Genomic DNA, 27904 nt, shown 5'->3' with positions numbered 1-27904 from the left:
ATGGGGAACTTGTCAATGAAACCCAAGCACCTGAGACAGCCAGATAGACACGTAGCAAACCTCTCTATTGGTTGTGCTGGCAACTATAAGTTTCTGAAGGACCCAGGTCTAGGCATCCATGTGACTGGGCAAGCTGATGTTCTTTGCAGCAGGGTGGTTGAACTGGAAAAGGAGCTGAAAAGAAAAGATGAAGAGTTACAAGAAGGTCAAAGTCTTGTTGCTGAGCTTCAGGAGCAGCTGGCTATGCAGACTAAGGTCATAGCAGAACTCACCAAGGAACTTCAGAGCAAGTGTATACAGCTGAACAAGCTGCAGGATGTTATTAATACTCAAGGAGAACACTCTCTTCAGCCTTCTCCATTTAGAGCAACTCCAAAGAATCAAGTCTCTGCCGACAGGAGGAAAGGAGCTAAGGAAGGTGTATCTGCAGAGCCAACAACACAGCTGTATGATTTGAGCAAGCAAGCTAAGTTTTCCTTTGAAAAATCAAGAGTCCAAAAGGATTTCAGGTAAGCTTATTGAAGAGGGGTTGTATGTTTGTGTTACAGGAATATAGCTGCGATCCCAATGATACTGTCTTTGTGAAAAATTACAATTTGAGTACCCAAGTCTCAGGTCCAGGTTTGCCTACTGCTTAAAGTTTAAGCTGTTCTCTGGAGTACTGATGGGCAGAAGGCTAGATGTCCTCACATAGGGGTGAATTCTTAGTCCTACCTTATGGATGGCTTAGGAAGGAGCAGGTGGCCTCAGTTCAAGTGCAGCATAGACACCAGTTCTCAGCTGTGTACTAGCTTTGTCAGCCCGGGGTCAACTCACTCTTGCAAACTATAAGAATTGTTTTTTACAGCATAATTAACCTGTTAGTAGCTTCCTCCTCTTCCCCCAGATTCAGTCCTTGTTAAGGAACCCATTTTAACTTTTTCTGCTTTGAATCGTTACACTTCTAGCCTCTACAGAAGACAGAAGGAGCAGCAGTTGCAGCTCACCGTGTGGATAATTTTCAGACTAGTATTCTTACCCATACTGTAGACCCTCTTTTACCTTACAGTTATCTGATTTAATATCATGATAGCCAGCAAATATGTGGACTTCAGCCAGCAAACAAAGTGTCTCCTCTTTGTGGGGAGCTTTATTATTTTGAGGAGTCCATGACACATTTGAACCTGTACCGCAGTAGAACTAGGAGTTATCAGGCTCAATGTAGTTGTCATCCATCCTGTGTTATATCCTCAAAGCTATCTTTCGAGCCTGAAGGGCTGCCTGAATCACCCTGAGGAGCTTAAAGCTTCAGCAAGCAGTGTTTTCCTGTGTATGAGAACTAAGGGAACTGTAATTACAACTTGTGATAAAATGTTACTACCTATCTTCTTGGCATAACCCTTGTGCTGAAGTCCACCAGATTGTTTTCTAGGGTGCTTTCAGAAGTAGAATTGTAATAACACTGCAGAGTGAAGCACAGGACAGGATGATTTACCAAGTGCAGCACAGACTTCACCATTCAGTACAAAAGCAAGTATTGCAGCTTATGCAGTCTAAACATAATGGTGATCATACAATAGATTAGAGAGCCAGGAATTTTCTGTCTTGATTCAGTGGCCAAGCAGTTCTAACACTGCCATTTTTCTTGAATGCCATCTTCATTTTCTTGTCTTCCTAAACAATGGCATGAAACAGAAAGGATAAAGGAGAACTGGTCATTTCATTTTCCCTCCCTTTTATCTTTAACAGTCTGGTTCAAAATAGTTATGGTAGGGCTCCCATAGATCCATAACAATTTAGAATACATCATTCCTGTATTGATTTGATCTTGACTGTAGTGGAAACAACTCTTAGTATTCACTGCAAAAGCACTAAGAACAGACCACCCTACTCTCCTTCCCACCATTTCCAGCTTTTGTGTTATTCTTTTCACCTTACTTCCTTCTGTTCAATGCTATCCATGTTTCCTTCATTCGCACCTCATTTTTTATTTTAACGGCCATTACGGAAGATGAGAATTCAGCTTTCATTTGTCTGCTAATTACTGTCCTGAGTATAAGTAATTTTATAGTGAAGTTGAACTCATCATTTGTTTCATTACACACTGCTAGTAAGTGCATCAACTCTGCCAGAGTAATTAGCCTGAGAGAATTAGCTATGTTACTCCGTAAGCTGAAGTGAGAAAAAGTAAATAAATAAATAAATAAATAAATAAATTTGGAAATGCAACCAAAACTTCAGCTTTTAACACTAAATATTAATGGAACATTTGTTGTAGCAGACTCAAGAGCTCACGTGAACTTATTTCTTGGCAGGATTATGAATGAAGAAAAGTATATCATAGAATCTTAGAGTATCTTTATTAAATCAGAAGAGCTAGAATTAGGAAAAATGATTTCTAGGGTATCCTCAGTATTTGATAGATCATGCCAGAGATTAAATTACCTTTTCTTACATTATTAAACTCAAACTCAACTTCATATTTTACCCATTGTTCTTAAATTACCAAGTAATCTTCCATAATTAACCATTTTCTAGATCTATTTTTGGTAGGATATAAAATGGCAATATATCCAATTTTTATTTGTAGATCTAGGGACATAGTTCAATAGTTACTAAGACGATTAAAAAGCTGATTATGGACTCTTAATAGCATTACAGCAACAAAACTTATTTTTTTTAAGTGGTACTTTGTAGTAGTGTTTTTTTTGTTTTGTTTTGATTTTTAAAGTCTGAAAAGTAAAGTAGAGGCATGTCAGAATAGCTCTGGTTTTATATACACTTGCAACTGTCTCCAAGAGTTCATGGCTGAGGCTCTGAAACTTTAGCCTGCATTGTGGACAGAATTCTGCTATGCTGTTGAAGTGACTCTGTTCAAATATCTTGGGCTTTGAAAGACAAGAAACTTAGACTAAAACCACCAAGAACTGGTGCCTTGAATTAATGTAGGTGCAGTACACTATCAAAAACTCATTTCCTGTGGAATAATGCTCATTTGCAAGTTGGCATATTTTTTTTCTGTTGCAGTCATTATTTGTTGGATATATGTCCTTTGGACAGCTTTTAAACTCAGAAAAAAAGTTTAGTACCTTTATCAAAAAGCTATTTTATAAACTCACATACATGATACGCACCAAGGGAACAAATTAGACTTTACTCAGTGAATCAAGTAATGGGTGAAGACTTCTCTCAGACTTCTAGGATGAGGTCTGTCTTCTGATGCAATAGTGACCAAGCTATCTTTTGATCTTCCAAATGCTTCAGAAGTGAGGAAATAACACCAGAAGTGCTAGAGGCGTAGTAGTGCTGTGTCCACCACCTAGGTAAGCCTGTGATACACGTGCACTTGTTGAAGTCATCCCCTTGCAACTGAGATAAAATGCCTAGAGGTTCAAGCATTTGGTTTCCTTACACAGGTTGTAAATACTTCAGGTAGGTCTAATTCAAACAGTTGGCATTCATAAAAGGACAAAGTCTAACCTTGACTGTCTACAGAGTTCTGTCCATCGTGTTTAAAAAAAAATGTTTCTTTGTCTTAGCAGTGGCTATAGGAGCTTTTAGAGTTGTTAGTGTAAGCAGCTGCTTCCCCTTTATAGAGTAAGGATTTAATGGAGCCCTGAGGGGAGAATAAAAACCTATCTCACATTTAACAGTTATGTCTCCTACCAGTCAATACCAACAGAAATCCAAGCTCTCTCATCACTAGGACAAAATTAGATTGAGGGAAATCAGTGCTTCCTGAAATATGTCATGCCCTTAACCTGTGGGATGACAGGTATCTCCTCGTGGGAGGGAATTCACTACTGTTCATGGAAAGATGTTTTTGAACTGTCAAATGGTATTTATGGGAGTGTGACTGTTTTGACAAGGGACGCAAGGAACATTGGTAAAATAGCTAACAGCAGGGAAGGGAACCAAGCCTGGACAGGAGTGCTATAGCATAGCTCAAGCAGTGCAGTAAAGGAAAGTCCTGCTAGTGGTGGGACCCAGAAATACCTCAGGAACACCAGAACAGTTGTATGGAGCTGTGCATCCCCTTTTTAGCCTCTAGAAAGAACAGTGCAGTAACTGGTACAAATATAATATCAAATGTCACCTGTCCTTTCAGGACAAGTAATTATTTCCAGCAGGTCTTAAAGCTAAGGTAGGTGTAGGGGAAACAGAGAAAAACAAAACAATATGTACTGTGCTGGATGCCTATGAAATGAGCAGGCAACTGACTGAAGAGCTCGAGGCATGATTATGATACTTCTAGGTCCTTTGCTTAGTAGCCCACTGCACTTCCTGGACCAGCAGCATCAGAAGATTCAGTATTTCTGCAAGCTTTAGTGCTTGCTCTTAAGTATCAGTTTATAAGGCATTACTGTATTTTATTGCAGTATAATGTGCATGATGCAGGCCAGGATAAATTAAATAAGCAAGGTCATTTTCAGCAGAAAATCAAGTTAGAGACTATATTCTAATAATGCTGTTGCTTTCAGGAAAAGCTAAATTATTATCTCTATTTCTAAACACAATCTTAACCATTACTGCTTGATTTTATTTTCTTGCCTCTTGTCATTACCATTACTGATTTTCAGACATTATATGCCTAGTAACATGTTAAGTCTACCTCTGTTCATTCCTGATTTCCCTCAGGAAACTTTCCCACATTACTTGCGTTTGATGAAAGCTTTGCCTTGTTTTACAAATAGAAGCAAGAGGAAGCCTTAGATGTTCCAGAAAGCTGTGAAGGTGTTAATTTTGTTAGGCAGTTTGCCTACACCAGCATAATAGGAACAAAGGGACTTGAAAGCAGAATGTAACTTTCACTGCAGCAGTAAGAAAAATCACTCAGTAATTCCATAAAAGATTTATCAATGCAGCGTTTGTTTAAATGCATTAATTTCTGGCATGCATTCAAAGCACTACAAGGCTTTTTACAGGAAGCCCTTGACCTAGAGCATGTGTCAGTCAATCAGACTTCACAGGCTGCCCAATGTGTACACAGAGCCAGCTTTATCTCAGTTGATCGCTCATTGTTAGTCAGTTCAGCCAGCTTTGATTTTTCCACATTCTCTCCTTCTTAAAATCCAGCCGCTGAGATCTTCTATCAGCTGGAAAAATACACTGATCTTGTTTTTAAAACATCCTTTTCTATATCAACATTTCCCACTCCAGGAGACAGTGCAGAGACAGCATCGCAGGGAGCAGTAAGAACATGGCTGGTCCCCAGGGAAAAGCAAGCCAGGAGCCTCAGATGACCACACAGCACCCTCCCTGACCAGGATACTGTCCCACAAGGGCCAGACAGGTTAGGCAGAGCAGGGTGGCAATGACAGCACCCAGCATAAATCTCATCCAAGAAGTGATCAGTCCAAGTGCAAGCTCTAGCCAGGAAACGTAAGCAAAGTACTAACAGTGTGGTGCCAAAATCCCTCTAAAAGACAAAAATAAATCCCTATAACATAACTCAAATAAATCCAGACTTCCCAGACTTGAGTGTAAATAGAGTATACATGCCAATGGAGCAGTGCATGTGTGAATGGAGGTCCCAGGTGAGGATGATGAGGGTGGTGATGGCCTGTTACTGCCAGTGGGGTCCTCACAGGCTGCTCCTTGATCTCCGGTGTGCCTGCTTTACATGCCTTTTGTCTGACTTTTGTGAATACCCCAAAGCTTTTCCAAAGACATTTCAATGAAACCACCCTGTATAGTTGTACTTCGCCAGGGGCATGCTTAGGGAAGACTTCTCCCCTGTCTGCTCCTTCTTAAGGAGACAGGGCCAGTTTGTCATCCCAAATGGGCAGACCACTACCACACTTTTACACAGGTAGGAGCATTTATGCTGGTTTTTTTTTGTCATCCACGCAGAAAAGGTGGATACAGCAGGGGTAGGCAGAGTTTTGAGTGTAGGAAGATAGAGGACAAAGAGCAGTGCTGAAGGGAGCTGCGTTAATCCTAGCCCTCACCCCTGCCCACCCCTTATACCCTCTATCCTGGGCTTATTGTGCAAATGTGGGGACAATGTTCAGCAGGTACTCTGCTAGCTGACCTTCTCATGGTATCCCACTCATAGCTTAGTTTAGTAGCTATGACAAGGGAATGCCATAGGATCAATGGCCTTTTGCAGGTTCAGGGCAAGTTCTCAGTTGTTTAATCACAATCATTTACAGCTTGCTTCATTTTTCCCACCACCAATGTCTTTTAACATGTTCCTAAGAACCAGCAGTGCCATGTTAATCATGCTTTGGCATACTTTTTTTCCTTGCTGCTTACTTCACTACAAAGCAGAAACTCTTCATACCATCAGTGTTGAATTTAACTCTGTTACTATCATTGGTGTTTTGTTTCTGCTGGCTATTAAGAAAAAAATAGGCTGGAATGTTAGAAAAGTGGACCTGATTTTATAAGAGGTTGCCATTTCTGTACAGGCAGAGGTATATGAAGACATACCTTTCCCATTTCGTTCCTTCACATAAGCAAGGCTGTATATTTTGGTCATGCATTGCAGAAAGCATGGTGAGAAACAGTGCGAAACATCTGGGGAGTGTTCCTTTTGCTTGGAGCCTTTTCACATCTAACATGATGCTTTCTTTGATGGGATCGTGCAGGAGAGAGGCCATGGTGTGGCACTGCTTCTGGGATGCATGTTAGTTGCAAGGATTGTAATATGCATCAGTGATACTGGTCATGCTGTCAGTGTTAGAAATTAGACGAAGCATGTTGAGAGGAATGAATGCCTGGTGAATAATATATCCCAGCAGTGCTTGATCTTTGAAACTTTGCTTTTTGATTGAAACCAGTGAGAAGAAGCTCATCACAGACGCCCTGAATAAAAATCAGTTCTTGAAGAGACTGGAGCCTCAGCAAATCCGAGATATGGTGGAATGTATGTATGAAAGGACTTTCCAGCAGGGGAGTTATGTCACCAGACAGGGAGAGCCAGGCAATCACATTTTTGTGCTCAAAGGTGAGTACTGCTTGCCTGTACAATGCGTAAGTGCTAAAACCAGGAAAATAATTTCTAAGTCTTTGCGAGAGACAGGAATGTTGATATCTGCATTCCTAAATCACTCATGCTGGCCCCACTGAGGGCAATGCAAGTTTTATCTGTGAATCAGTGAGAGCAACAAAAAATACCCTAGAAACCTGAACCTTGATTTAATGCTATTTCCTGGTAAAATAAATTGAAGTGCTTCTTCCAGCTCTGAAACTTAGAGGCCAGGAGAGGCTGGTTTATACCTGCGTTTCAAGGCACTGTTTGCATCCTTCCTGCTCCCATTTCTGTGCTTGAGGGAGTTGTGAAGCCAGAAATGCATTGATTTACTTTCCCTCCTCTCTGTGGAACAGAGCTCAGATTTAATGCATATTATCCTGCTGATTTTTGACAGAGGGCAGACTGGAAGTCTTTCAGCAGAATAAACTCCTCTCCTCAATACCTGTGTGGACAGCATTTGGTGAACTAGCCATTTTATACAACTGCACACGGACAGCTTCTGTGAAAGGTATACAAAGTGTATTATAACAATATGGTGTGGACTATTGTGAGGTTCCTGATATATCCAGTTTATCTTTGAAATTGTCATTTAAGAGATGTCAAAATCCTAATTTGAGAGGTAATAGAGTATGTAGGAATTAGTTGCTGTTGTACTTTTTTGTTTCCATATCATTAAGTTATTGAGTCTCACCAAGATCCCTTTACATGTTGCATTTGTGGCTGGCATTAAGGAGAAGGTTGAGTTTGATTGTGAGGAAGATCAGGAATTGCTAGGTGCTTCTCCATGGAAAATACTGGCTCTTCCTTAGTGCTTACTGTCTGACCAGGATAGAGGTGTGTGCTGCTGAGATACAAATATCCATCTTCCTTTACTAGACTGGGTAATAATTCCTTAAATATCCCTAGATTCCTTTTCTAGTCTGCCATATTATTCTGTGACAGACCAGTAAGTGACCAAATAGGATTTTCACTCCTCATCCCCATTTTTCCAATCTCCACCATTCTGTGAAAATAACTCGTGTTTGGAGGCTCATTTCTGGCCTTGTCTCAGTCGAGGAACCTTGAACCACCAGTAAGTATGAAGAGTTCATGCTTACTTAAAAGGGAGCAAATGGAATAAAACAAAAGTTGTTTGCTTTAAAAACTCATGGTCTTTCTTCCTGCACCCCATTTAAGTACTTAATCATTGCTGGCTATGTAGATGGAGTAAGCTCTTTTTTTTTTTTTTTTCTTTTTTTTTTTTTTTTTGTGGCTGCTTGATAAATAGAACAGCATCACTGATGTGATTAGTTTTTGTCCTAGCATTTGAATCTGTTCCCTATTTTTCTTTTTTTGCATGCTGTGTAGTATTAGCATTGTAAAGTGATGTTTCAGCATAGTAAGATGTCATGCTGTTTTGGATCTTTATTAGCGTGAATTGTTTTTGAGGTAGGACAAGGTCTCTCCAATTGTTGACAAGAAAGGGTATTTGTATACTTAAAATCCCTCCAGAAATCCACACCTCCCCACTAGCTTTCCTGTGTTTCCTTGTGCTGAAGGAGGAACACTGCAATGCCAAAACTGAGCACAGCTAGCAAATATGTAGGCGAAAACTCTGATGCGGATGCTGGATCTAGTCAACCCCCTTACCTGCAATGTTTGAAAAATGACAAGCGAAGGAGTTTAACCAGACAGCATTTTAATGGCCATGGTTACCCAGCAGCATCTTTATATGCATTAGCTGTATTTGAAACTGAGAACAAGATTTACTGCTGTGTTTCTTTCTAGATTCCTCTTTTTCTGTCTCATCTTTGGAATTGCAGGTTTTTGTTTGTTTGTTTGTTTTCTAGCTATGTAATTGGTTTATTTAGTTAAGGTACAAGATACAGGAGATGAAAAGCTTTAATACTTGTCATATTTTCTTAATGGAAAGTAAACTGAAAGATGTTGTTTAGGAGAAAAACAAAACCAAAACAAAACCTTTGCTTTCCCTTCCAGCATCCAGAAACATTTTTTGAGCTCTTTTAATAAATGCCAGTTAAGAGTGTATGTGTACATCAGGATTAAGTACAATGACTGACAACTGACCTGTGCATCTTTTTAAACCTAGCATTGTTCTTTCCTGTAAAAATGGTTTTATGTTTCTGATAAATAGTTGAACTGGGGAAATCGATTGTTATATTTTCCTGTAGCTTTCTGCAGCATTTTTCCCAGAGAAAAGTTGTATTCCTTCAACTTACAGAAGGAAAACTACTGAGTACAATGTAGCACCTTGAGAGAGAGAAATAGAGAGAGATTAGATTAAATAGAATCACCGTATTTTGTTGAAAGAAATAAAAAGCGCAGTGTGTTCTATTGTGTCAGTGACTGCACACAGAGGCCGCTTAGTTGTTTGCATCTTTGATGCTGGGTCTTGTGAACACTTGCTGCATTAATATTTTTATTACCTTCCTAAATATAGTCAGTAAGCTGTAAGGTTTGTTTTGTTTGCTCTTCTTTCCCTTAGAAAATGGTTAAATTAGAGGAAAATATGTGTGAAGATCATAGGATTAAATGAAATTACATGATTTTCTTCACCTCTGTTATTCCTATCTTCTTCCATATCTCACAAACATGGGCATGTAATCAATCTGAATTAGAGATGCATCTGAGCCGTAGCATTCAACATTTATGTCATACATTTATGTCACGCATACTTCAGCCAAGTTTTCTTCTTTCAGGTCATCTGTTTTACAAATTACATTGGAGTTTTCAAGTGCAAAGTATATCCATGATTAGGAATATATTTTCATGAGCATTCAGCCCTGATTATGCCCATAGCAAATGGCTAGTTGTTCAGGGTTACTCACTCCGTGGGGCTGCTTTGAAAGCGCAAACTGAAGGAGCCATTTGGGAATCTAAGCCTTATTTTAGTGAGGGTTGCTAATGTGGGAGCTGGATTCTTTTAAAAGTCTGATTGCATTAGGTGTTGCAGATTTAAAAATTTGTCCTTGGGCAATTTGTAAAGGCTAGTCTATTTTGTACCATGGCCTAATACTGTAATATCTGCCACCAGATCATAAGGAAATGTTGCTGATTTGTTGTTTTGTTTGGTTTTATTTTGTTTTCTTAAAGCAATCACCGATGTAAAAACATGGGCATTGGACAGAGAAGTGTTTCAAAACATCATGAGAGTGACAGCACAGACAAGGCAAGAACAGTACAGAAGCTTTCTTAGAAGGTAAACCTCATGCATTTGTGTTTCTAAGTACTGGTCTGAGCTAGTTGGTAAGGTGCACAGTAGTATTGTGCTTGTTTCTTACAAAGGGACAAAAAGAGGTGCATTAAGAAATGCAAAGGGCCTTAATAACCTGAATATTTATCTCTTTCAATTTTTTTTAGGATTCACATAATTATTTTGTTTATTTTGACTGTCTTTATCTATTGCATTAGGAAACAGCAGTATCTGCTTGATGAAATGCATGCTTTTAAGTAATGGAACAAATGTATAGGCGGGTTACATGGCTAGAAGTTAAAAGGATGTATTCAATGAAGAGAGTTAATGAAATCGTCCTACTAGAAGTTCATTTGCTGCTGGAGTAGATTAAATAATATATTCTTCATCCCTTGGAGACTTGAATATGAGAACTATGTATCTTTATTTATGAACTCTTTCCAATATAAATTACTACGAAATCTGCAGAGAGGTAAAGGAGAATAATACTCTCTCATACGGGGAATACTGAGAAATGTGCAGTTTTTTCCTTTAGAAGAAATTAAGTTAGAGGTTCCAAATCATAATTAGCTGATTTCATATTTTCTTTTCCTTTAAAAAAGCATCGCCGTTCTGATACAGTTTCAAACTGAGATCTCAAGTCTGGTCTTGCATGTCTTTTTGCATCCATTGCTTGTCTCCATCTTTGGTTTCCACCAGTATTTCTTTGTTGAGCCCACTAGCTAGAAAGCTCCATGATTTCCAAACTTTTACCAGTCAGAGTGCTATGGAGGAGAGGTTTTTCCATTCTTAGCAGCAAGTTCGCTAAGTCATCACAGTAGCTGAATTCTCTTTTAATAGTTACAAAAGTAATAGTGAAGTTTCTAACTTTGTCTGATTTCGCAGTCTCCGCAATGCTTTTGAAAATACATTATTGGAGTATTATAGTGTCTTGTTTTTGCAATGAATGGATTCTGTATGACTGTATGTATAATTTTGAATTTGGGCCATGTGCCTGCTAGAGCTTTTTCTACCTAACAAAATACAAAGGTGATTTACAAACTAAGCAATGTTTGCTACATTTCTATAATTGCGCAAGTTCTGCTTACCTAAAAAGCAAGATGTGAGAGTGTTTTGACCTTTCAAATAAAGATTTAGTGCATGTTTTATATTATGTGTTTTGTATCACAACACCAGTTTAGCTAGTTATAAAGTGTGATTGTACAAGTTATATAATGAGAAGAAATCGTGGGGAAAATATGTTAGTCATGATTTTTTTTTTTTTTTTGGCTTTGCATTTCTGTTTTCTGCTAGTGTGTCCCTCCTAAAAAATTTACCTGAAGATAAACTAACCAAGATCATGGACTGCCTGGAGGTGGTAAGATACTGTTAAGTTTTCCTGAACAGTATTACTGGCATACAATGTGGATATGTAATATTTTCATTTGCCCTGGAATACACACACTGCAAAATGTAAGGGAGAACAGACCTGTCTGTCTTAGGGATGCATCTGACAGCAGCATTTGGAGGTAAAATTTAGGTATATAGTCGTGGCTGTGATGTTTTGAAAGAGTAGTGGTAGCTATTGATATTATTTGTATTGGGAAAGTCTTTAGGAACTCTGGTCTTGGAACAGTTCTACAAATAATTGGAGGAGAAGAAAAAATTAAGTGGATTTTTACCAAATCACAAAATTGAAAGTTAGCATGGAAAAAGTTCTTGACTGAAAATTAAAGAATTGGGCAGTGAAGGTGGGATTCCTTAGCAGAGACAGAAAAGCTGGTGGTTTAATCCAAGCTGGTGCTTGGAATACATGATTTAGGCACTGCCACTGCGGTGACAAGCCCCAAATTACGTTGAAAATGGGACTTGGATTTGGAACTATTTTAACAGCTTTTTATATTTTATCCTCATTTTTTCCCTGCTTTGTAGGGATGATACCAGTGCTAATATTTTTTATTACATAATACCGCATTTAGGTATGTTACAGCCACCAAGCTTTACACAGTGGCATGTTATTATGGGACACAACCTATGCTGGAGTTAGGAAGTTAAACATCAATGGAACATTGAGACATATTGACAGCTCTGCAAACAATGCGATTTATCAAAGAAGCTAATGTTAAATCAGGCAATGTTGTCTCTCTCTTTATCACCCAACAGGAGTACTATGACAAGGGAGATTATGTTATTCGGGAAGGAGAAGAAGGAAATACCTTCTTTATAATAGCAAAAGGAAAGGTAAGATGTAATAAAACGAACTTATAACAAATACAAACACTGCTATTTCGAAAGCTGTCTTGAGGGGTGTGGTCTTCAGTAAAATCTGTTTAGTTGCTTTTACGTTCACAATGCTGTGATAAAAGCCTGGAGTAGTATTGCAGAGATGGGAACCATATTTTCTTTGGCAATGAAGCCATGTTACACTGTTACAACATAATTCAAGTTTGTTCTGAAGTTTCTCTGTAGCAAAGATATAATGTCTTTTTTGTAAATGACATTTGATCTTCTTTCTTCTGCATATTTCATTATCTGACAGGTTAAGTAAACCATTTTACAGAACAAACACCGGTTGGAAACATGTTTTCTTTATTTGTTGTATTTATTTCATGATTTGGCAATCCAGGAAACTAATTTGAAACAGTAAAGTGCTACTTGAGGAACTAAATAATATAATTTGCTTCTTCCAATATTTTAAACTATATTGGTGCTCAAATATGTGGTATGATAAGATATTTATTAAAAAAATAAATAAATAAAAATTATAAAACTCTGATTATTTCATAAATTCTCAGGGATGATTTATTTGTAAAGGTACAAAATGTTAGTTAATATTTCTGCAGGCTGTTTAACTGAGAAGCCAAAAATATAATATGATGTCTGCTCACTGTGCAAACCTAAAGTATTTTTATTTTTTCATTGAAATTGAATTTATTTTGCTTTGTTTTAAAAGGTGTGATGAGAAAATGTTAGAGGATGAGAAATAATACATAAGTTTGGTTTTGCCATTTCATCAAAAATGTGGGAGGGGCTGCAGGATGTTTACTGGTTTTAATTTTTGAGAGAAAGTAGAATTTACGTTTATTTGTTAAATACTGCAGCTTCACTGAGTTTTAAGCATTTATGAAATATACCAAAAGAAGGGGAGACCATGGGATGCTTTGACTCTTACCTTCCTAATTTTTTGTTCCTGTCCTTTTAAGGTGATAGTTACCCAGAGTACTGCAGATCACTCACAGCCTCAGCTGATCAAAAGTCTACATAAAGGAGATTACTTCGGAGAAAAGGCTCTCATTAGGTTAGCTCTCACTGTCTGGTGTATAGTATTTCAATGGATATGTCACTGTGTCAGATTGTACGCTTCATGGCTGTTTTGAATATAATCAAAACCGTTTGAATATCAAATGAATACAATCAAAACCCTTTGAAATGCCAGCAGGTCAAGGCAATGGCTGAATTTGTCTTAATATGTTTTTTGTTTCCAGAAAAGACTTTAAAACTTACACTGTCATTTACCTTTGTTTTTCCCTGAAACAAACAAAAAAAAATAATAAAATTGCTGGCCCTCTCTTCATTGTTGCTTTTTGTTTCTAAAAAGCTGTGATGAAATATTGTTCCAGGCTCTCTATGACTCCTAGCATGGATAAGTTCAATTGTTAGGAGTACAGAGAGTATGTGACCTATGTCAATAGCTTCTTCCTAGTAAATGTTTTCAGGCTTTCATGAGCTGTCAGAAGGTCCTGGTTTATTATTTCTGGGCTCCAGATAATTTTTACCCATACTGCTGCATTACATGATGTCAGCCCTGTTTTGAAAGAGTAAAGCTCTGGCTTCTGGGGATCTCTTCCTGATAGAATTTTTGTAGGGATTTGCCTAGCGAAGTTGCTGTGGTCACTCATTTAATTTTAAACCTGTGTTGGATAGCACTTGCAATAAATAAATAAAAAACTTCTAAACTTTGAAGAACTTTTTTGTGCTCATTATCTTGAGCATTCCCTTTCTTTAGTTTCTTTTCACTGTGCTTTGTTGGCCTTTAGGAACTGCTCAGGGTATCTGGGGCAATCATGTCTGTCCTGGTTTCAGTTAGAACAGAGTTGATTTTCTTCCTAGTGGCTGGTAGAATGCTGTGTTTTGGCTTAGGATGAGAAGAGTGCTGATAACATGCTGATGTTTTAATTGTTGCAGAGCAGTGCTTATACTAAGCCAAGGACATTTCATCTTCTTGCTCTGTCCTGCCAACAGGCAGGCTGGGGGTGCAGTAAGAGCTGGGAGGGGACAGACCCAGGACAGGTGACCCAAACTAGCCAAAGGGGTATTCCATACCATCTGACGTCATGCTAAACAATATATAGGGGTGGCTAGCCGGGGGAGGGGGCCGGACTGGACTGCTCGGGGTTAGGCTGGGCATTGGTCAGCGGGTGGTGAGCAATTGCATTGTGCATCACTTGTTTGTACATATTATTATTAGTAGTACTATTATCATCATTGTATTATTATTATTATTATTATTATTTTCCTGTCTTATTAAACTGTCTTTATCTCAACTCACGGGCTTCACTTTCCATTTCTCTCCCCCGTCCCAGAGAGGGAGGGGGAGGGGGAGCGAACGGCTGCGTGGTGTTTAGCTGCCGGCCGGATTAAACCACGACAATGTCTCAGAGGTTACATTAAGACCCTGAAAGGTCTTTTTTTTTAGTAACCAACTGTATGAGTAAATTCACATAAGACATAAATATTTTATAGTAAGCTTTCTTCATTTCCTCTCACAACTGAAAATATGACAAATATATATAATGCGCAATAAACTCCCAAATACATTTGGATGTAAAACTGCCACTGGAAAGTTGGGCCAAGAGAAGAAAACTGCACCTCTTTTTACAGTTCAAGATTGTTGTTTCACATGTAGGCACTCACGTGTTTGATTGGGCAATAAGCAGTCACAATTTTCAGCTGATGTAAAAGGAATTATTTCTTAAGAAGACATTTACAGAAATTAAATTAAAATATTTACATATAGGCTATGAAAAAACAACAACAAAAGATTGAGGAACTTAGAAAATACTCAAATAATTGAGTTTCTGGGCACCTTCACATCCATTTCTATGAATATTTATGTGGATGATTGAGTGGAAAATGTTTGGTGTGTGGAATGTTTTATCTCTGAGGATCAGGTCTGAAATGCATAGTTAGTCTGTTTGAATGCTATTTACATCTCCACCTAATTTTCTGGGAGGTTTCTAAAGGGTCATGATTCAAACCCTATTGAAGTGGGAATACAAACTGTGCTAGACAATAGTAAGGACCTGTAAAATGCTAGAATTGTGGGTATTTGGTTTGGCAATATTAATACAAATACAACCTACAGAGGCCTTGCAGGAGTTTCACCTCTAGCAGCTGTTACCCTCTGTGAATAAGTACAGTGTAAGGTATTTCAAGGATTTTGATATGCTTCTGAATTCTTCTAATCTGTTTCAATTCTTAGTGATGACGTCAGATCAGCAAACGTTATTGCAGATGAATATGATGTGGAGTGCCTTGTTATAGATAGAGAGTAAGTATCATGCTACACTTTAAGGAACGATCTGCATTCTTTTTAGGCAGAACAACAGTAAGAAGTAACTTCAGCATGCGCACAACCACAGTGTTTTCTTAAGTGAGTACTGAACAAGTGGTTATACTTTTGGTATTCTGAGCTGTGGTCATGCTTTAGACAGAGGCCTAATGAAGAAAGACTCACAGAGAGTGCACGGAGAGAGCAGAGAAGCTTAGGAATAGTTCAGCTATTCTTTTCTTTCTCTCCTCATGGTGGTGATGTTTGACATTTAAGTAATATTCTTTGGCTCAGGGGACAGCAAAATCCCTCACACGTCCTTGTTTTGGGTATGTCCATTTGTCAAGGGGATCATACAGCCCAATTTGCTGATTTTGTCCAGTAGAGGCCAATTGCAGACTTCCTAAAGTGGAAAGTTGGAGGATATAAGGAAGAAGATTCCCAGTGGAAAGCAAAACAGCACATCCACGTTTCTCAGGGCTAACTGCTTCAAGGATGCCTCCTTGGAACGTGGACAGATGCCCTCCTTTTCCTTGCTGAATCCCCAGAAGGGTCCTGCTGAGGGCTAAGATTCTGTCCCATCTTGGGACTGACATCTTGGGCTGTGAATGCATTTTCCTCTTTAGTTCTTTAGCTTGTTTAAATGGGTTGAAGAGAAGCATGCCAGAAGCTGGTGGTACACCATTCCCACGGTGCTGTCACCAACCTGTGAAGAAGGAGAGGTGATGTCAGTTGCTTTGGCACTGCATGCTCAGGGTTCAGTCCATTGGAGGGAAGGAGTGATAGCCCTAGACCCACGCTATGCTAGTTCTTGTGGTAGGGATAGTGGAACCACTCTTAATAATCGGTGTCTATGACAGTCAAACTATGTCCAGCCTGCTCTGAATTATTTCAACATAACAGGAAATGATCTGAGATCTGGTGCTCTGTCCCCCTACCCTTTCACAAACCAAATTTGGTACTTCAGTGGGTTAGCGCCTAATCAGATCTCTTAAAACTTGTACCATCTAAATAATAGGGTCAAGTTCTGCCTGGGTCATAGCTTAGGGGCAATGTAAAGTCCTGATACAGCAACACGGATTTTGGTTTCTTTCACTTTCCATAGTATGTACAGTAGTTTATACTATTTCATTGGGTTTTTAGGACATTTAATCAAACCGTTGGAACTTATGAGGAGCTTCAAACCTACCTTGAAGGCTATGTGGCTAACCTGACTCGGGCTGATGAAAAGCGACATGCAAAGTAAGTCAGATCATTTGTTCTTCTTCATATCTTCTTCAGTATATAATCACAAAAGAAAAAAAAAAAAGAAAAAAAAAAAAGTGATAGATATGTCAGTAAAATCATGGATGGTAGCTGATGGAGTTGGGCCTTTGGAAACAATAGGAATCAGTACACTAAAACTGTGTAGGTATGGTTATTGAGTCCAAGGAGTTTTCTTTTCTGAAAATTAGAGTACATAGAGTCTCAGTATATTGATTTCCAATCAAGAACTAACTCTATCCAAAGAAAACTGAACACAGAAAAGAAGTGAAAGTGTTTTCAAATGATGGACTTATCTTTTGCTTTCTGATGGTAAGTTGACTGGTAAAACCACTAAACATCAACCTCAACCCCCAAAGGAGTTAATGAAACTGTATTACTGTACAAAAGATAAATTGCCAAAATTGCCAAAAGATAAAATTTCCAATAGAAATAGGCAGACATAGAAGAAGCAGTCTATTTTCAATGTTTCAGCTAAGCAGTAGTGTTGTTAAAGGGTTTGCTTCTAATGGTGGACCACACCTATTGTTTCTGTGCCTCTGATTTCAGCCTAAGCACTGCTGGAATAATAGCAGAGTATGTTTTTCTTCCGTGTAAAAATATAGATTCACTTCTGTTTCTGCTAATTCTGCTCGAACTGTTACACTAGAGAAATTTCTTCTCCAAATTAAGAAGAAATTTCACCTCACCTCTCTTTTTATAGGAGTATTAGGGTACTGTGATACACATTGCTGGCAAGGAAAACATTAACCTATGTTAATTGTCTTAATGCAGAAGAAGATCCTTCTGTGGACAGTCGACCAAAGAGGTGACTTTGGAGATGATACAGCTGCAGGAGAAAGTAGCCCAGTTCTCTTCTTCCCCATTCCAGAATTTAGAAGTTGTCACAACTCTCGGTGTTGGTGGGTTCGGAAGGGTTGAGCTTGTAAGAGTTTGTTTTAAACATATTCAAGTAGTTCTCTGTCTTAAATAATTGATTTAGGTGCTGAAAGATGTGGAGGATTTTAACATTTATTCTGCATGATGTGACTCCTGGACAGAGATAATTCTATATAAGGCTTATTAAACGGTATTTTCAAGACTTAGATGTTCAAAAAACCAAATCCACTCTTGTGTGCTTTCACCTCTTGTTGTTAAAAGTATCTTCATCACTACATGTATATTCATCAGTTTGTGCTTGTGATGTTTACCGATGTGCCTACCCATATTGTGTCCCCTGAATTGCAGGTCCTTTCCCCAGATTCTGCCTGAAGTGATCTCCAGGGTCACATAGCCTTTGTTATTGGAATTGCTTTGGTATGGCAACAGCTACAGGAAACAGTGCGATCTGATTCTGAGCTGTGTTCATTTTGAATTTTCCCACAATTTGTAATGGCTCTTTTGGGGCATATTCTATAATATGAACAGATATGTTTCTGGGATGTGAAGAGCCTCATTAGACTTAAGTCTTAAAATTCCACTTTGCTCTGGCTGGGTACCAAATATCTGAAAAAAAAGTGTGAACACTTCTTCTACAGGTTGCTGGACTTAATGGTAAACAAAAGGTGATACTAAGGAACACATATAGTCTTTACAGTAGCTAGACAATCAGTTGTTTTATTCTGAATCACACTTCACCAAAGAAATTTCCACGTTGGTTGACTGCCAGTTTGGGAATTCTACAGCTTCACCTGGAAAATAAGCTAAAAATTAAATTCTTAGCTAGCCATAGAGCACTGATAGCTGCTACTTTGATTTCCTGGAAGCTCTGTTTTATCTTCCATTTTGGATAATATTTCATTGTAAACATTCTTCATACACTACCTCTGCTTTTTTATTATTATTATTATTTGTATTATGCTAGTATTTAGAGACCTCAAACTGAAATTAGGACCCATTGCAGTATAAACTAATCTGAAAATACAGTGCCTATCCAAACTGCTGCTGTTTTCTCTACACATAAAGGACAAAGATAGCATTATCTTCATTATAGTGAAGTTCCCAAGTATGGACTGGGACCCTAAAAAGCTCTCATGCTTTACTTAAAATCATACAGAATAGTTGTGCAGAAAATCTGGCATTTATCCCTCATTCTAGTCATCAGTTTCAGTCCCATGCTGTGTTGAAATGGACTGACACCAATATACCTATTGAGAACGAATGGACAAAACTTCTTTACCTCATATGTACTTACCGTTTTTATTCACAGGTTAAAGTGAAAAATGAGAACATCGCTTTTGCAATGAAGTGTATAAAGAAGAAACATGTAGTGGACACCAAACAGCAAGAGCATATCTATTCTGAAAAGAGAATTCTTGAACAGATATGTTCTCCATTCATTGTGAAGTAAGTTCACCGTAGAGTTTCCTTAAAACCTGACCCACTGAACAGCATTAGAATGAGGTTTCACATAAATGAGTTCTGGAGAAAAGACATTGTGGGTCTTGCAATTCATTTTGCTTGCCCTAAATAGCTGTTTTTGTGTCTCCACAGACTGTATCGTACATTCAAGGATAGTAAGTACGTATACATGCTACTGGAGGCTTGCCTTGGAGGCGAACTGTGGAGCTTACTGAGAGACAGGTAACAGAAACAGAAATGGAACCTTGTCCTTTGAAATCGCCAGTCAGCTCCATACATCTGCTGAGTAGGTTCTCTGTTTAGCTTGACTAAACAGAGTATATAGATCTAAACAGGTATAGATCTATTACGGAGGCTGTGAACGGGAAAGGGATCAGATTTTCAAAATTCATAGCCCTACAATACTTTCTTCCCCACTCCTTTCTAAAGTTAGAGAATTTGTTGAGCAATCATCACTTCTTTGTATACACGAGATGCTGAAAATAAATACTTCCTGCTGGTTTCACAGAAGAGCCATACCATTTCAGTCTCATTCTGTTAATTTCCCATTGGATTTGAAAAAAGAGACTATTGGGGTATTCAAACTTTCTTGGTGGCTGGCTTCTAAGGAGTAGGCATGAGCCGATGATAGTATGGTTTCTGTATTCATGGCTAGACTTGCAATATGTGACTGCTTTTAGCAGAGCAGCTCATCAGTGAACATACTGCAAAATAAGAACCAGATAGCATAAATATTGTGCCAGAGGCTGTCTTTGAGCCGCCTGGAGGACATAACCCCTGCAACTGTTTGTTCTTCAGGCTCAGCTTGTCTCTTGTGGCGCCATCTATGTAGGTAGAGGAAGAACGTGTCTCTAGTGGTTCTAATGCTGGTGTCTCTGAGTTTGCTGCTGCCCACCACCACAGTTCACCATCTCTCCAGGAAGCAGAGAACAAGTCCTATGAAAAACTGAGCAGCAGCTTCCTATACAAAAGGATAGGGATCTGTAGAACTTGAGAAAAGGAATGAGTGAAGTGTGTCCTAAGCTAAGACATTGCATTATCAGGTAACTAGCAGCAGAGCAGTCTTTCCCTGCTGACAACCATGGCATGGGCAGCTGCCATAAGAATATTGCACTGTCTGCTGCTGAAAAGTCAGCAATGAGCCCGAGGAAGAAAACACTGTAAGCAGCCCTCTCTGACTGAGAGAAGGGGAATCCTTCTTAGCAACTAATGGAATCCCTGCTCTGGCTAGAAGTGCTGTGGGATCTCTGTTAGCATTAGAGAAGCAAGATGCTTGCTTTCATGAACCTGTCTAAAAATGATTACTTGGAGTAATTCATTTGTACACATTCACAAATATAGAGACTGTAAGCAAGTTAGGAGAGATCATCTCTTTTGGTTGCTTCTTTGTGTACGAAGAGGTTGGATCCAATCTGTCAGCATGGGAACAACCAAACTCAGCAAGAGGTACAGAAATAATTTGTTTGAAGATATTCTTCAGATATAACGGTACTGTTGTCCTAATACAATGTTTGATTTAGAAAAGACATTTTTAGAAAAGACATTTGGAAGTACTGTCCTTCAGGGAGGTAGGACTGAGGATCTTGCTCCCTTTCTTTCACCAAAAAGTGTTCAAAGCAAATTTGTTTGCAAGTGGGGTTGTTCTCTGTGATAGCACCTGGCATTTCAATTGGTTGAAAAATTCCTTGTTCTCAATTTTTTTTTTTTGTTTGTTTTACTGTGGTGTCATTTGGCTCTTTTATTATAAAGTGGTTGCATTTCACTGTCAGATGAGGTTATTGTGCACTTGCAGTGTATCTAAACCTTTGGGATTTTTTTGCAGTGAGAGATGAAGTATCACTCAAAATATTGTCAAAACAAGCAAAATGATTTACAAAATGTGATGATTCAAAGGCTGTCTCATGAAAAGATATTTGGTTTAGCTTCAACTACATGAGTGACATACAGAATGTCAATGCAAAAATGTTGTTCGTGTTCTGGGTGTTACATGTTATCTGATTATTGAGTGAGGTATTTTTAGAAGTTAATACTGTCTGCAAAGTTAATGATTTTTTTTTTTCTTCCAGAGGCAGCTTTGATGAACCCACTACCAAGTTCTGTGTTGGGTGTGTGACAGAGGCTTTGGACTATCTACATCACATAGGAATTGTCTACAGGGACCTGAAGCCAGAAAATTTAATTTTGGATGCAGAAGGATACATAAAATTGGTAAGACATACTGTTATCTTTTTGTGCCCGTATCCTGTTTCCTTGCAGGGGGATATAAATAGGCAGCATGTAATTATAGTACCAGGATCCTGGAGTTTAATATCCCTTACTTTTCAATAGAAAAGAGGGCGGGCTACTGGTTGTGTGGTGAGGAACAAAGACATTGCAAAGCTATTTCAAGCCACAAAATGGGGATCTGCAGCCTCCAAGAGCTCTTGCCACAGAGTAAACCCTAAAAGCACTGTCTCCCACCAGCCATTCTTAATGAAAAGGCAGGAACCATTTTTTCCCAGGACCAGAATGCCCTCCCTGTCCAGCCTCAAGCAATCATAGGTTCTGCATTATCTCTGTAGAAAGGGAACACAGTGAACAACTCCTGCTGTACTTGTCTATGACAGTCAAATTGGAGAGAGATTATCCTTCAGAGAGCTTGAAACATCCACTCTTGAGGACAATGAACAACCCACCCTTTTCCATGGGCGGTAAATCTTGTATCCTCAAGGAGAACACGGGTTGTTCTGTCCAAAACAAGAAATCATCTGGGAAATTACTCATGAAAGTAAATGGGACTACTAATACTCAGTAATCCCATGGAATTACTTCTCTATCCTTCCCAAACACTGTAATCATTCAGCTATGAACAATTCTATGACAGAGTGACGCGCTGGGTGGATGAGGGAAAGGCTGTGGATGTGGTCTACCTTGACTTCAGCAAGGCTTTTGACACCATCTCCCACAGCATTCTCCTCAAGAAACTGGCTGCTCTTGGCTTGGACTGGCGCACGCTTCGTTGGGTTAGAAACTGGCTGGATAGCCGGGCCCAAAGAGTCGTGGTGAATGGAGCCAAGTCCAGTTGGAGGCCAGTCACTAGTGGCGTCCCCCAGGGCTCGGTGCTGGGGCCGGTCCTCTTTAATATCTTCATCGATGATCTGGACGAGGGCATCGAGTGCACCCTCAGTAAGTTCGCAGATGACACCAAGTTAGGTGCGTGTGTCGATCTGCTTGAGGGTAGGAAAGCTCTGCAGGAGGATCTGGATAGGCTGCACCAATGGGCTGAGGTCAACTGCATGAAGTTCAACAAGGCCAAGTGCCGGGTCCTGCACCTGGGGCGCAATAACCCCAAGCAGAGCTACAGGCTGGGAGAGGAATGGTTGGAGAGCTGCCAGGCAGAGAAGGACCTGGGAGTGATGGTGGATAGTCGGCTGAATATGAGCCAGCAGTGTGCTCAGGTGGCCAAGAAGGCCAACAGCATCCTGGCTTGTATCAGAAACAGTGTGACCAGCAGGGCTAGGGAGGTGATCGTCCCCCTGTACTCAGCTCTGGTGAGGCCGCACCTCGAGTACTGTGTTCAGTTTTGGGCCCCTCGCTACAAGAAGGACATGGAGGTGCTTGAGCGGGTGCAGAGAAGGGCGACGAAGCTGGTGAGGGGCCTGGAGAACAAGTCCTACGAGGAGCGGCTGAGGGAGCTGGGCTTGTTCAGCCTGGAGAAGAGGAGGCTCAGGGGTGACCTTATCGCTCTTTTTAGGTACCTCAAGGGAGGCTGTAGCGAGGTGGGGGTTGGCCTGTTCTCCCACGTGCCTGGTGACAGGACGAGGGGGAATGGGCTTAAGTTGAGCCAGGGGAGTTTTAGGTTAGATGTTAGGAAGAACTTCTTCACTGAAAGGGTTGTGAGGCACTGGAACAGGCTGCCCAGGGAAGTGGTGGAGTCACCATCCCTGGAAGTCTTCAAAAGACGTTTAGATGTAGAGCTTAGGGATATGGTTTAGTGGGGACTGTTAGCGTTAGGTTGGAGGTTGGACTCGATGACCTTGAGGTCTCTTCCAACCTAGAAAATTCTGTGATTCTGTGATTCTGTAATTGGTTTTACTGGTGACTGTGAGATCTCTAGAGGAGGTGTGGAAGCAATTAGGACCTTAAACTTTCTCAGTGCAAAGCATGTCTATGTTATACAGCATATGTTCATTTTCATCAGGTTGATTTTGGATTTGCAAAGAAGATTGGGTCAGGGCAGAAAACCTGGACATTTTGTGGAACCCCTGAGTATGTTGCCCCAGAAGTCATTCTGAGTAAAGGCCATGACTTCAGTGTGGATTTTTGGTCCCTTGGGATTCTTGTGTACGAACTCCTTACTGGCAGGTAAGTGCCTACTACTCCCAAATTCTTACCTTATTTATGTGTTTTGAAGAACACTTTAAAGGTTATTTTTAAAATGAATTTTGTTATTTTCTCCATCAGTAAACAGGAACAACTTGCAAACTGATATGTTTTTTTTTGTCTCTTTTGTGTGTCTACTCATACATCATTTCAGAAATGTCACAGACAATCGAGGCAGGGGACCTATCCTCAGTTCTGGCTTATCCATACAAGGAAAGAGCCAGACAGGCTCTACACAGGTGTGGAGCACCTTTAACAGATGCTCATGCTTCCTATAAGGAAGACCTAACAGCAGGCCGTTCTCACCTTCATGGGGCAAAGGGGTGCAGCGGGTTGGGTGAACTGTGAGCAGGGCTCATTCTTTGTCCCCATGCACACTTGCATGACACTTCTTTGTGTCCAGTTGATGTTAATACAACATGGAAGTTTCTGAGTCAGGCTCGGGGCAGGGTTTGCTTTGACAGACATATGTCATGCGGTATCCCTGATCCTACAGGCAGTTTGCCAACTTCACACCCTTCAAGTACCTTAAACAGGCTGAAATGCAGATTGTCAAGCTAGGAAGGTGTTTTTTTGTTTGTTTGTTTGTTTTGTTTTGTGTTTTCATATTCTCAAATGTTTGCTTGGATAATAAATGACCAGATGTGTTCTTGCCAGCAATTTTATGTAACAGTGTGTTTTCTTTTTCTAGTCCACCATTCTCTGGGGCTGATCAAATGGTGACATATAATTTGATTCTCAAAGGCATTGAAAAACTGGACTTTCCTAAAATAATAACAAGGCGGCCTGAGGATTTGATCCGCAGACTTTGCAGGTAGGAGGGGCAGTTTGTGACAGAGACTGGGTGTAGATACTTTGAGCTATTTAAGATCCAGACTAAAGTCATAAACTCCTTACAACTCCATTTAACATTGTTATGCCTAACATGGTCCATTCTGATTATGTTCAGTACACATGCATGCCTCAGAGCGTGTCACGCCTCTTAGTCTGCACAGCCTTAAATGCAGGGTGTGGGCTTCCTCTCTAAGTATGAATTTTTCTGTAGTTTTCTGAAAGACATTTTAGGGAAAATGTGTGTAGCTGAGGGCTAAGGAAGGAGCTAGAGAACTTAAGTTTTATTACCAAGTGCAGTGTTTTAAGAAATGCTTCGAAAATTACTTAGGCATATAGCTCCTCCACAAACCTTAGGTCCCGATTTAAGGGCTGGATTAAGCCCATTCTAAAGTGTGCAAAAAGGTTCTGTTTCAAAAGAAGCTGCCTAACTCAGAAGCATTAGCACATTGTCACAGTCACAGCCTGTGACTGGTGACGCTGCTAACTTTGAAGTCCCAGCTCCTGTGGGATTTCATTCACGGCTCTAGGAACACATAGCTGTGTTTGCGCAGTGGGATTAAAAGGATCTTTGAAGCTGCAAATTTTGCCCTGCCTCCTTTTACAACTCATGAACAGACCTGCTGGCCGAGAAGATGTAAGGTGTGCAACTAAAATTCAACTACTTAGCTTTCCTACTACTACTAACAGCAGTGTGAAACTGTCTTGGCTTCTAAATTGGAAGATTTCTCCATCTTTGGGAGAAAGGAGGAGAGAGAAACACCTCCTTATGTCTCCTCATCTGACTATATGTTGTATGCAAGCTTCCTCCCTGAGTAACTGTTCAGGGCAAGCAGTCAGGACCAATGCTCTTTTCCAAAAATAAGAACATTCTCAAAATTTTTATGCTTATTCTTTTTCTGTTTTTAAGGCAAAACCCTACAGAAAGATTAGGTAATCTGAGGAATGGAATTAATGACATCAAGAAGCACAGGTAAGTGAAAGAAACTGCCAGGAAGAAATTTTGTTTTTTAATTTGAGAATATTTTTGGTATTTTAGAACCCAGTCCACTAACTCCATAAGGCTTCAGACGCTTCCAGACAGATTGTGTAAGAGATACTCGTGTTGCTATCGATTACGTTTGCTACTTCAGCAAGCAACAATATCAACATAAATCCTCAGCAGGATCAGCTAGAAACATCTTCTTGTTGACTGGTTTTTGTTACAGGTTGCTGACATAGAAGTTTAATTCCATTTGCAGAGAAATGAATGCCAGTAGTATTCAGGATTATCTGCCCTCTTAGATCTCCTGAGTCTCTGATCTAAAGCCAAACAGTTGCTGTTCAATAAGAGTAGTTAAGGGCTCTGGAGCAATATCAGATTTATGTCCTCTTTCTTTTAATCAAGAAAGACCTCAGTGGATTAGACATTTCCTGCTTTTTCTTTTCATCTTAGTTATTTCTAAGCCCTGCAGTTTGTTCTGTGGAAAAGAAGTGCTTTGGCTCTTCTATTTGTCTCCCTTTTCTCATGTTGTTAAAAGAGAGCTGAATCCCAAGGCGACACATACATCTTTGCTTGGCAGTGCTTATGCATATGCATCCATGTGCACTAAACCATCTACTTTAGCCTGCCTGCCACTTCAACACTTCTGCAGAGAGAGGATGCCATGTACCTGGTGGTTCTGAAGCTCTCCCTGCTACTGCTTCCTTGTATGGCAAAGACAGAGCTGAAGCTTCCCGCTTCTAACAAGTGTGTTGTCACATGGACTGTTGTCATGCAAAAATGTTCTATAGCCCTTGTTCACATGCATTTAAACTTTTAATAATATAATGCTTCTAACAGAAAATGGTCTGTTTCTCAGTCTTTCCCTGTCAGTCTCTCATTTCTTTTTAATCAGGTGGTTGAATGGTTTTAACTGGGATGGTCTGAAAGTGAGGATATTAACATCACCTTTAAAAAGAGAGGTATTGTCTCTGGCTTTCAACATCTTCATGCTTTACTAATATAAAGGTGCTTGACTGCAAAGAAACAACTGATGAGAAGTGCAGAATTTCCCCCAAATGTATTTGCATTATTATAGCTCTCCATGTTTAATGAAAGCTGAAGGAAGGAGAGAGAGACCCAAGCGATACATAACTTAAATTCGGTTAGATAATGGAAATGTAGTTCTGCCTGTGTACTTTGCAGTAGTTTTTCACCATTATTATAATAAATGGTGATGATGAACCAAAAAAATGTATTTTCTTAGATGGGCATTTTAAGATGCACTGCTCACTTTACTGTGCAGAGTACAAATTCCTATATTTTCATGGTATTATGGCATATCCATAAATAAACTTCACCTTTTAAGTGAACCATTTCTCTTTGCCATAAAATGAAAAAAAGATTGAGGGTAAAGAATCTGAAGCTGACTTTGAACACAATTTGAAATAAACAATTCCACGATCTGCTTTGAGTAGTTACCCCATGTTTGTAGATGAGGTGTTAAACAAATTTAAATCAAAACTGAACTTAGCATGGCCCAATTTTCTTACTAACTTTATAGGCCTCTGGATGAAATCCTGGATTTCATAATATTTGGGGAGTGTTTTTGTACATGGATGCTAATGCTATTGTTCTGTTGTACAAGTTAATTTCTAGAGTTGTAGCTTTTAAAGAAGGAAGAATTTAATCCAGTGAAAGAAATCATCCCTTGTCATGTTAGCCTTTCCTCCCTCCACTGGCAGCAATATAAATGATGCATAATCAATAGAAAGTATTTTCAAAAGGTACCTTCTGAAATAACTATGTCTTTGTGTTTTTCACGTCATAGTTGTCTGGACCAACTGACTACAGCTACTTTGATAGCTATCCACCTGAAGAGGGAACCCCTCCAGATGAACTTTCAGGCTGGGACAAGGATTTCTGATACTTCCTTCTTCTGGGACATTTATAGAGACTCATAGGCATCAGTTCTAAACCAGTTCTCATGTTTCTTGCTTAAAATCAAAGCACGCAAAGTTTTTGACAAGCATGATGTTCCCTGAAGAATAGAAGACAGTGCAGCGACCAGAATCTGTTTGGGTAACACACCAAATTCTCTGTGTGCCTCTTGATAACAAGGGCATGCAGATGCGACCTGAATACTTTTTGATACACGGTGTCTCTGTGAGCATTTTCAGGCACTGTGGGTGGGATGTATGGTTTTGCTATTGGAAGTTTCACTAGCTACTATTTTGATATTAAAAAGGTTCCTACATGTCTTAATTTTTTAAAAAAGGGTTAGGATTAGAGGCCCATGTGGCATTTGTCAATAGATGACACTATAGGCATTTATTTTTCATTCTATTATAAGTTTATTGTTTCACTTTTTCCAGTAATAGACAGAACCGCTTTCATCCAGAAGCATGTAGAAATGACAACTTCTGCAACGTTGATTTGATGCTGCAGTTGGAAACTGCTTACCAG

At 39.5% G+C, this 27904-nt stretch overlaps 1 protein-coding gene across 3 annotated transcripts; it reads left to right on the top strand.

Moving 5' to 3' along the window:
- On the top strand, positions 1-27365 carry PRKG2 (protein kinase cGMP-dependent 2; the record flags this gene model as incomplete). 3 transcript variants are annotated; one of them, XM_084285894.1, is made up of 18 exons in its annotated part: positions 1-509; positions 6765-6931; positions 7353-7466; positions 10052-10157; positions 11445-11508; positions 12294-12371; positions 13334-13428; positions 15613-15681; positions 16825-16923; positions 17719-17869; positions 19133-19269; positions 19417-19506; positions 21351-21492; positions 23465-23628; positions 24338-24460; positions 25388-25450; positions 26355-26421; positions 27270-27365. In XM_084285894.1, 18 exons carry the CDS (start codon positions 1-3, stop codon positions 27363-27365), a joined length of 2334 nt encoding a protein of 777 aa, XP_084142020.1. The 3 variants fall into 3 exon arrangements, with proteins under 3 accessions (XP_084142020.1, XP_084142021.1, XP_084142022.1); XM_084285895.1 differs by having other exon boundaries at positions 12294-12378; positions 13341-13428; positions 17722-17869; XM_084285896.1 differs by lacking the exons at positions 1-509; positions 6765-6931; positions 7353-7466; ... (4 more) ...; positions 15613-15681; positions 16825-16923 and having other exon boundaries at positions 17765-17785.
- Positions 27366-27904: the final 539 nt, after the last annotated feature.

Source organism: Netta rufina, assembly GCF_964035555.1.
Source record: "Netta rufina genome assembly, chromosome: 4".
Taxonomy (NCBI): domain Eukaryota; kingdom Metazoa; phylum Chordata; class Aves; order Anseriformes; family Anatidae; genus Netta; species Netta rufina.
The sequence above is the reverse complement of the archived record's forward strand: the minus strand, read 5'-3'. Positions and strand labels throughout refer to the sequence as shown.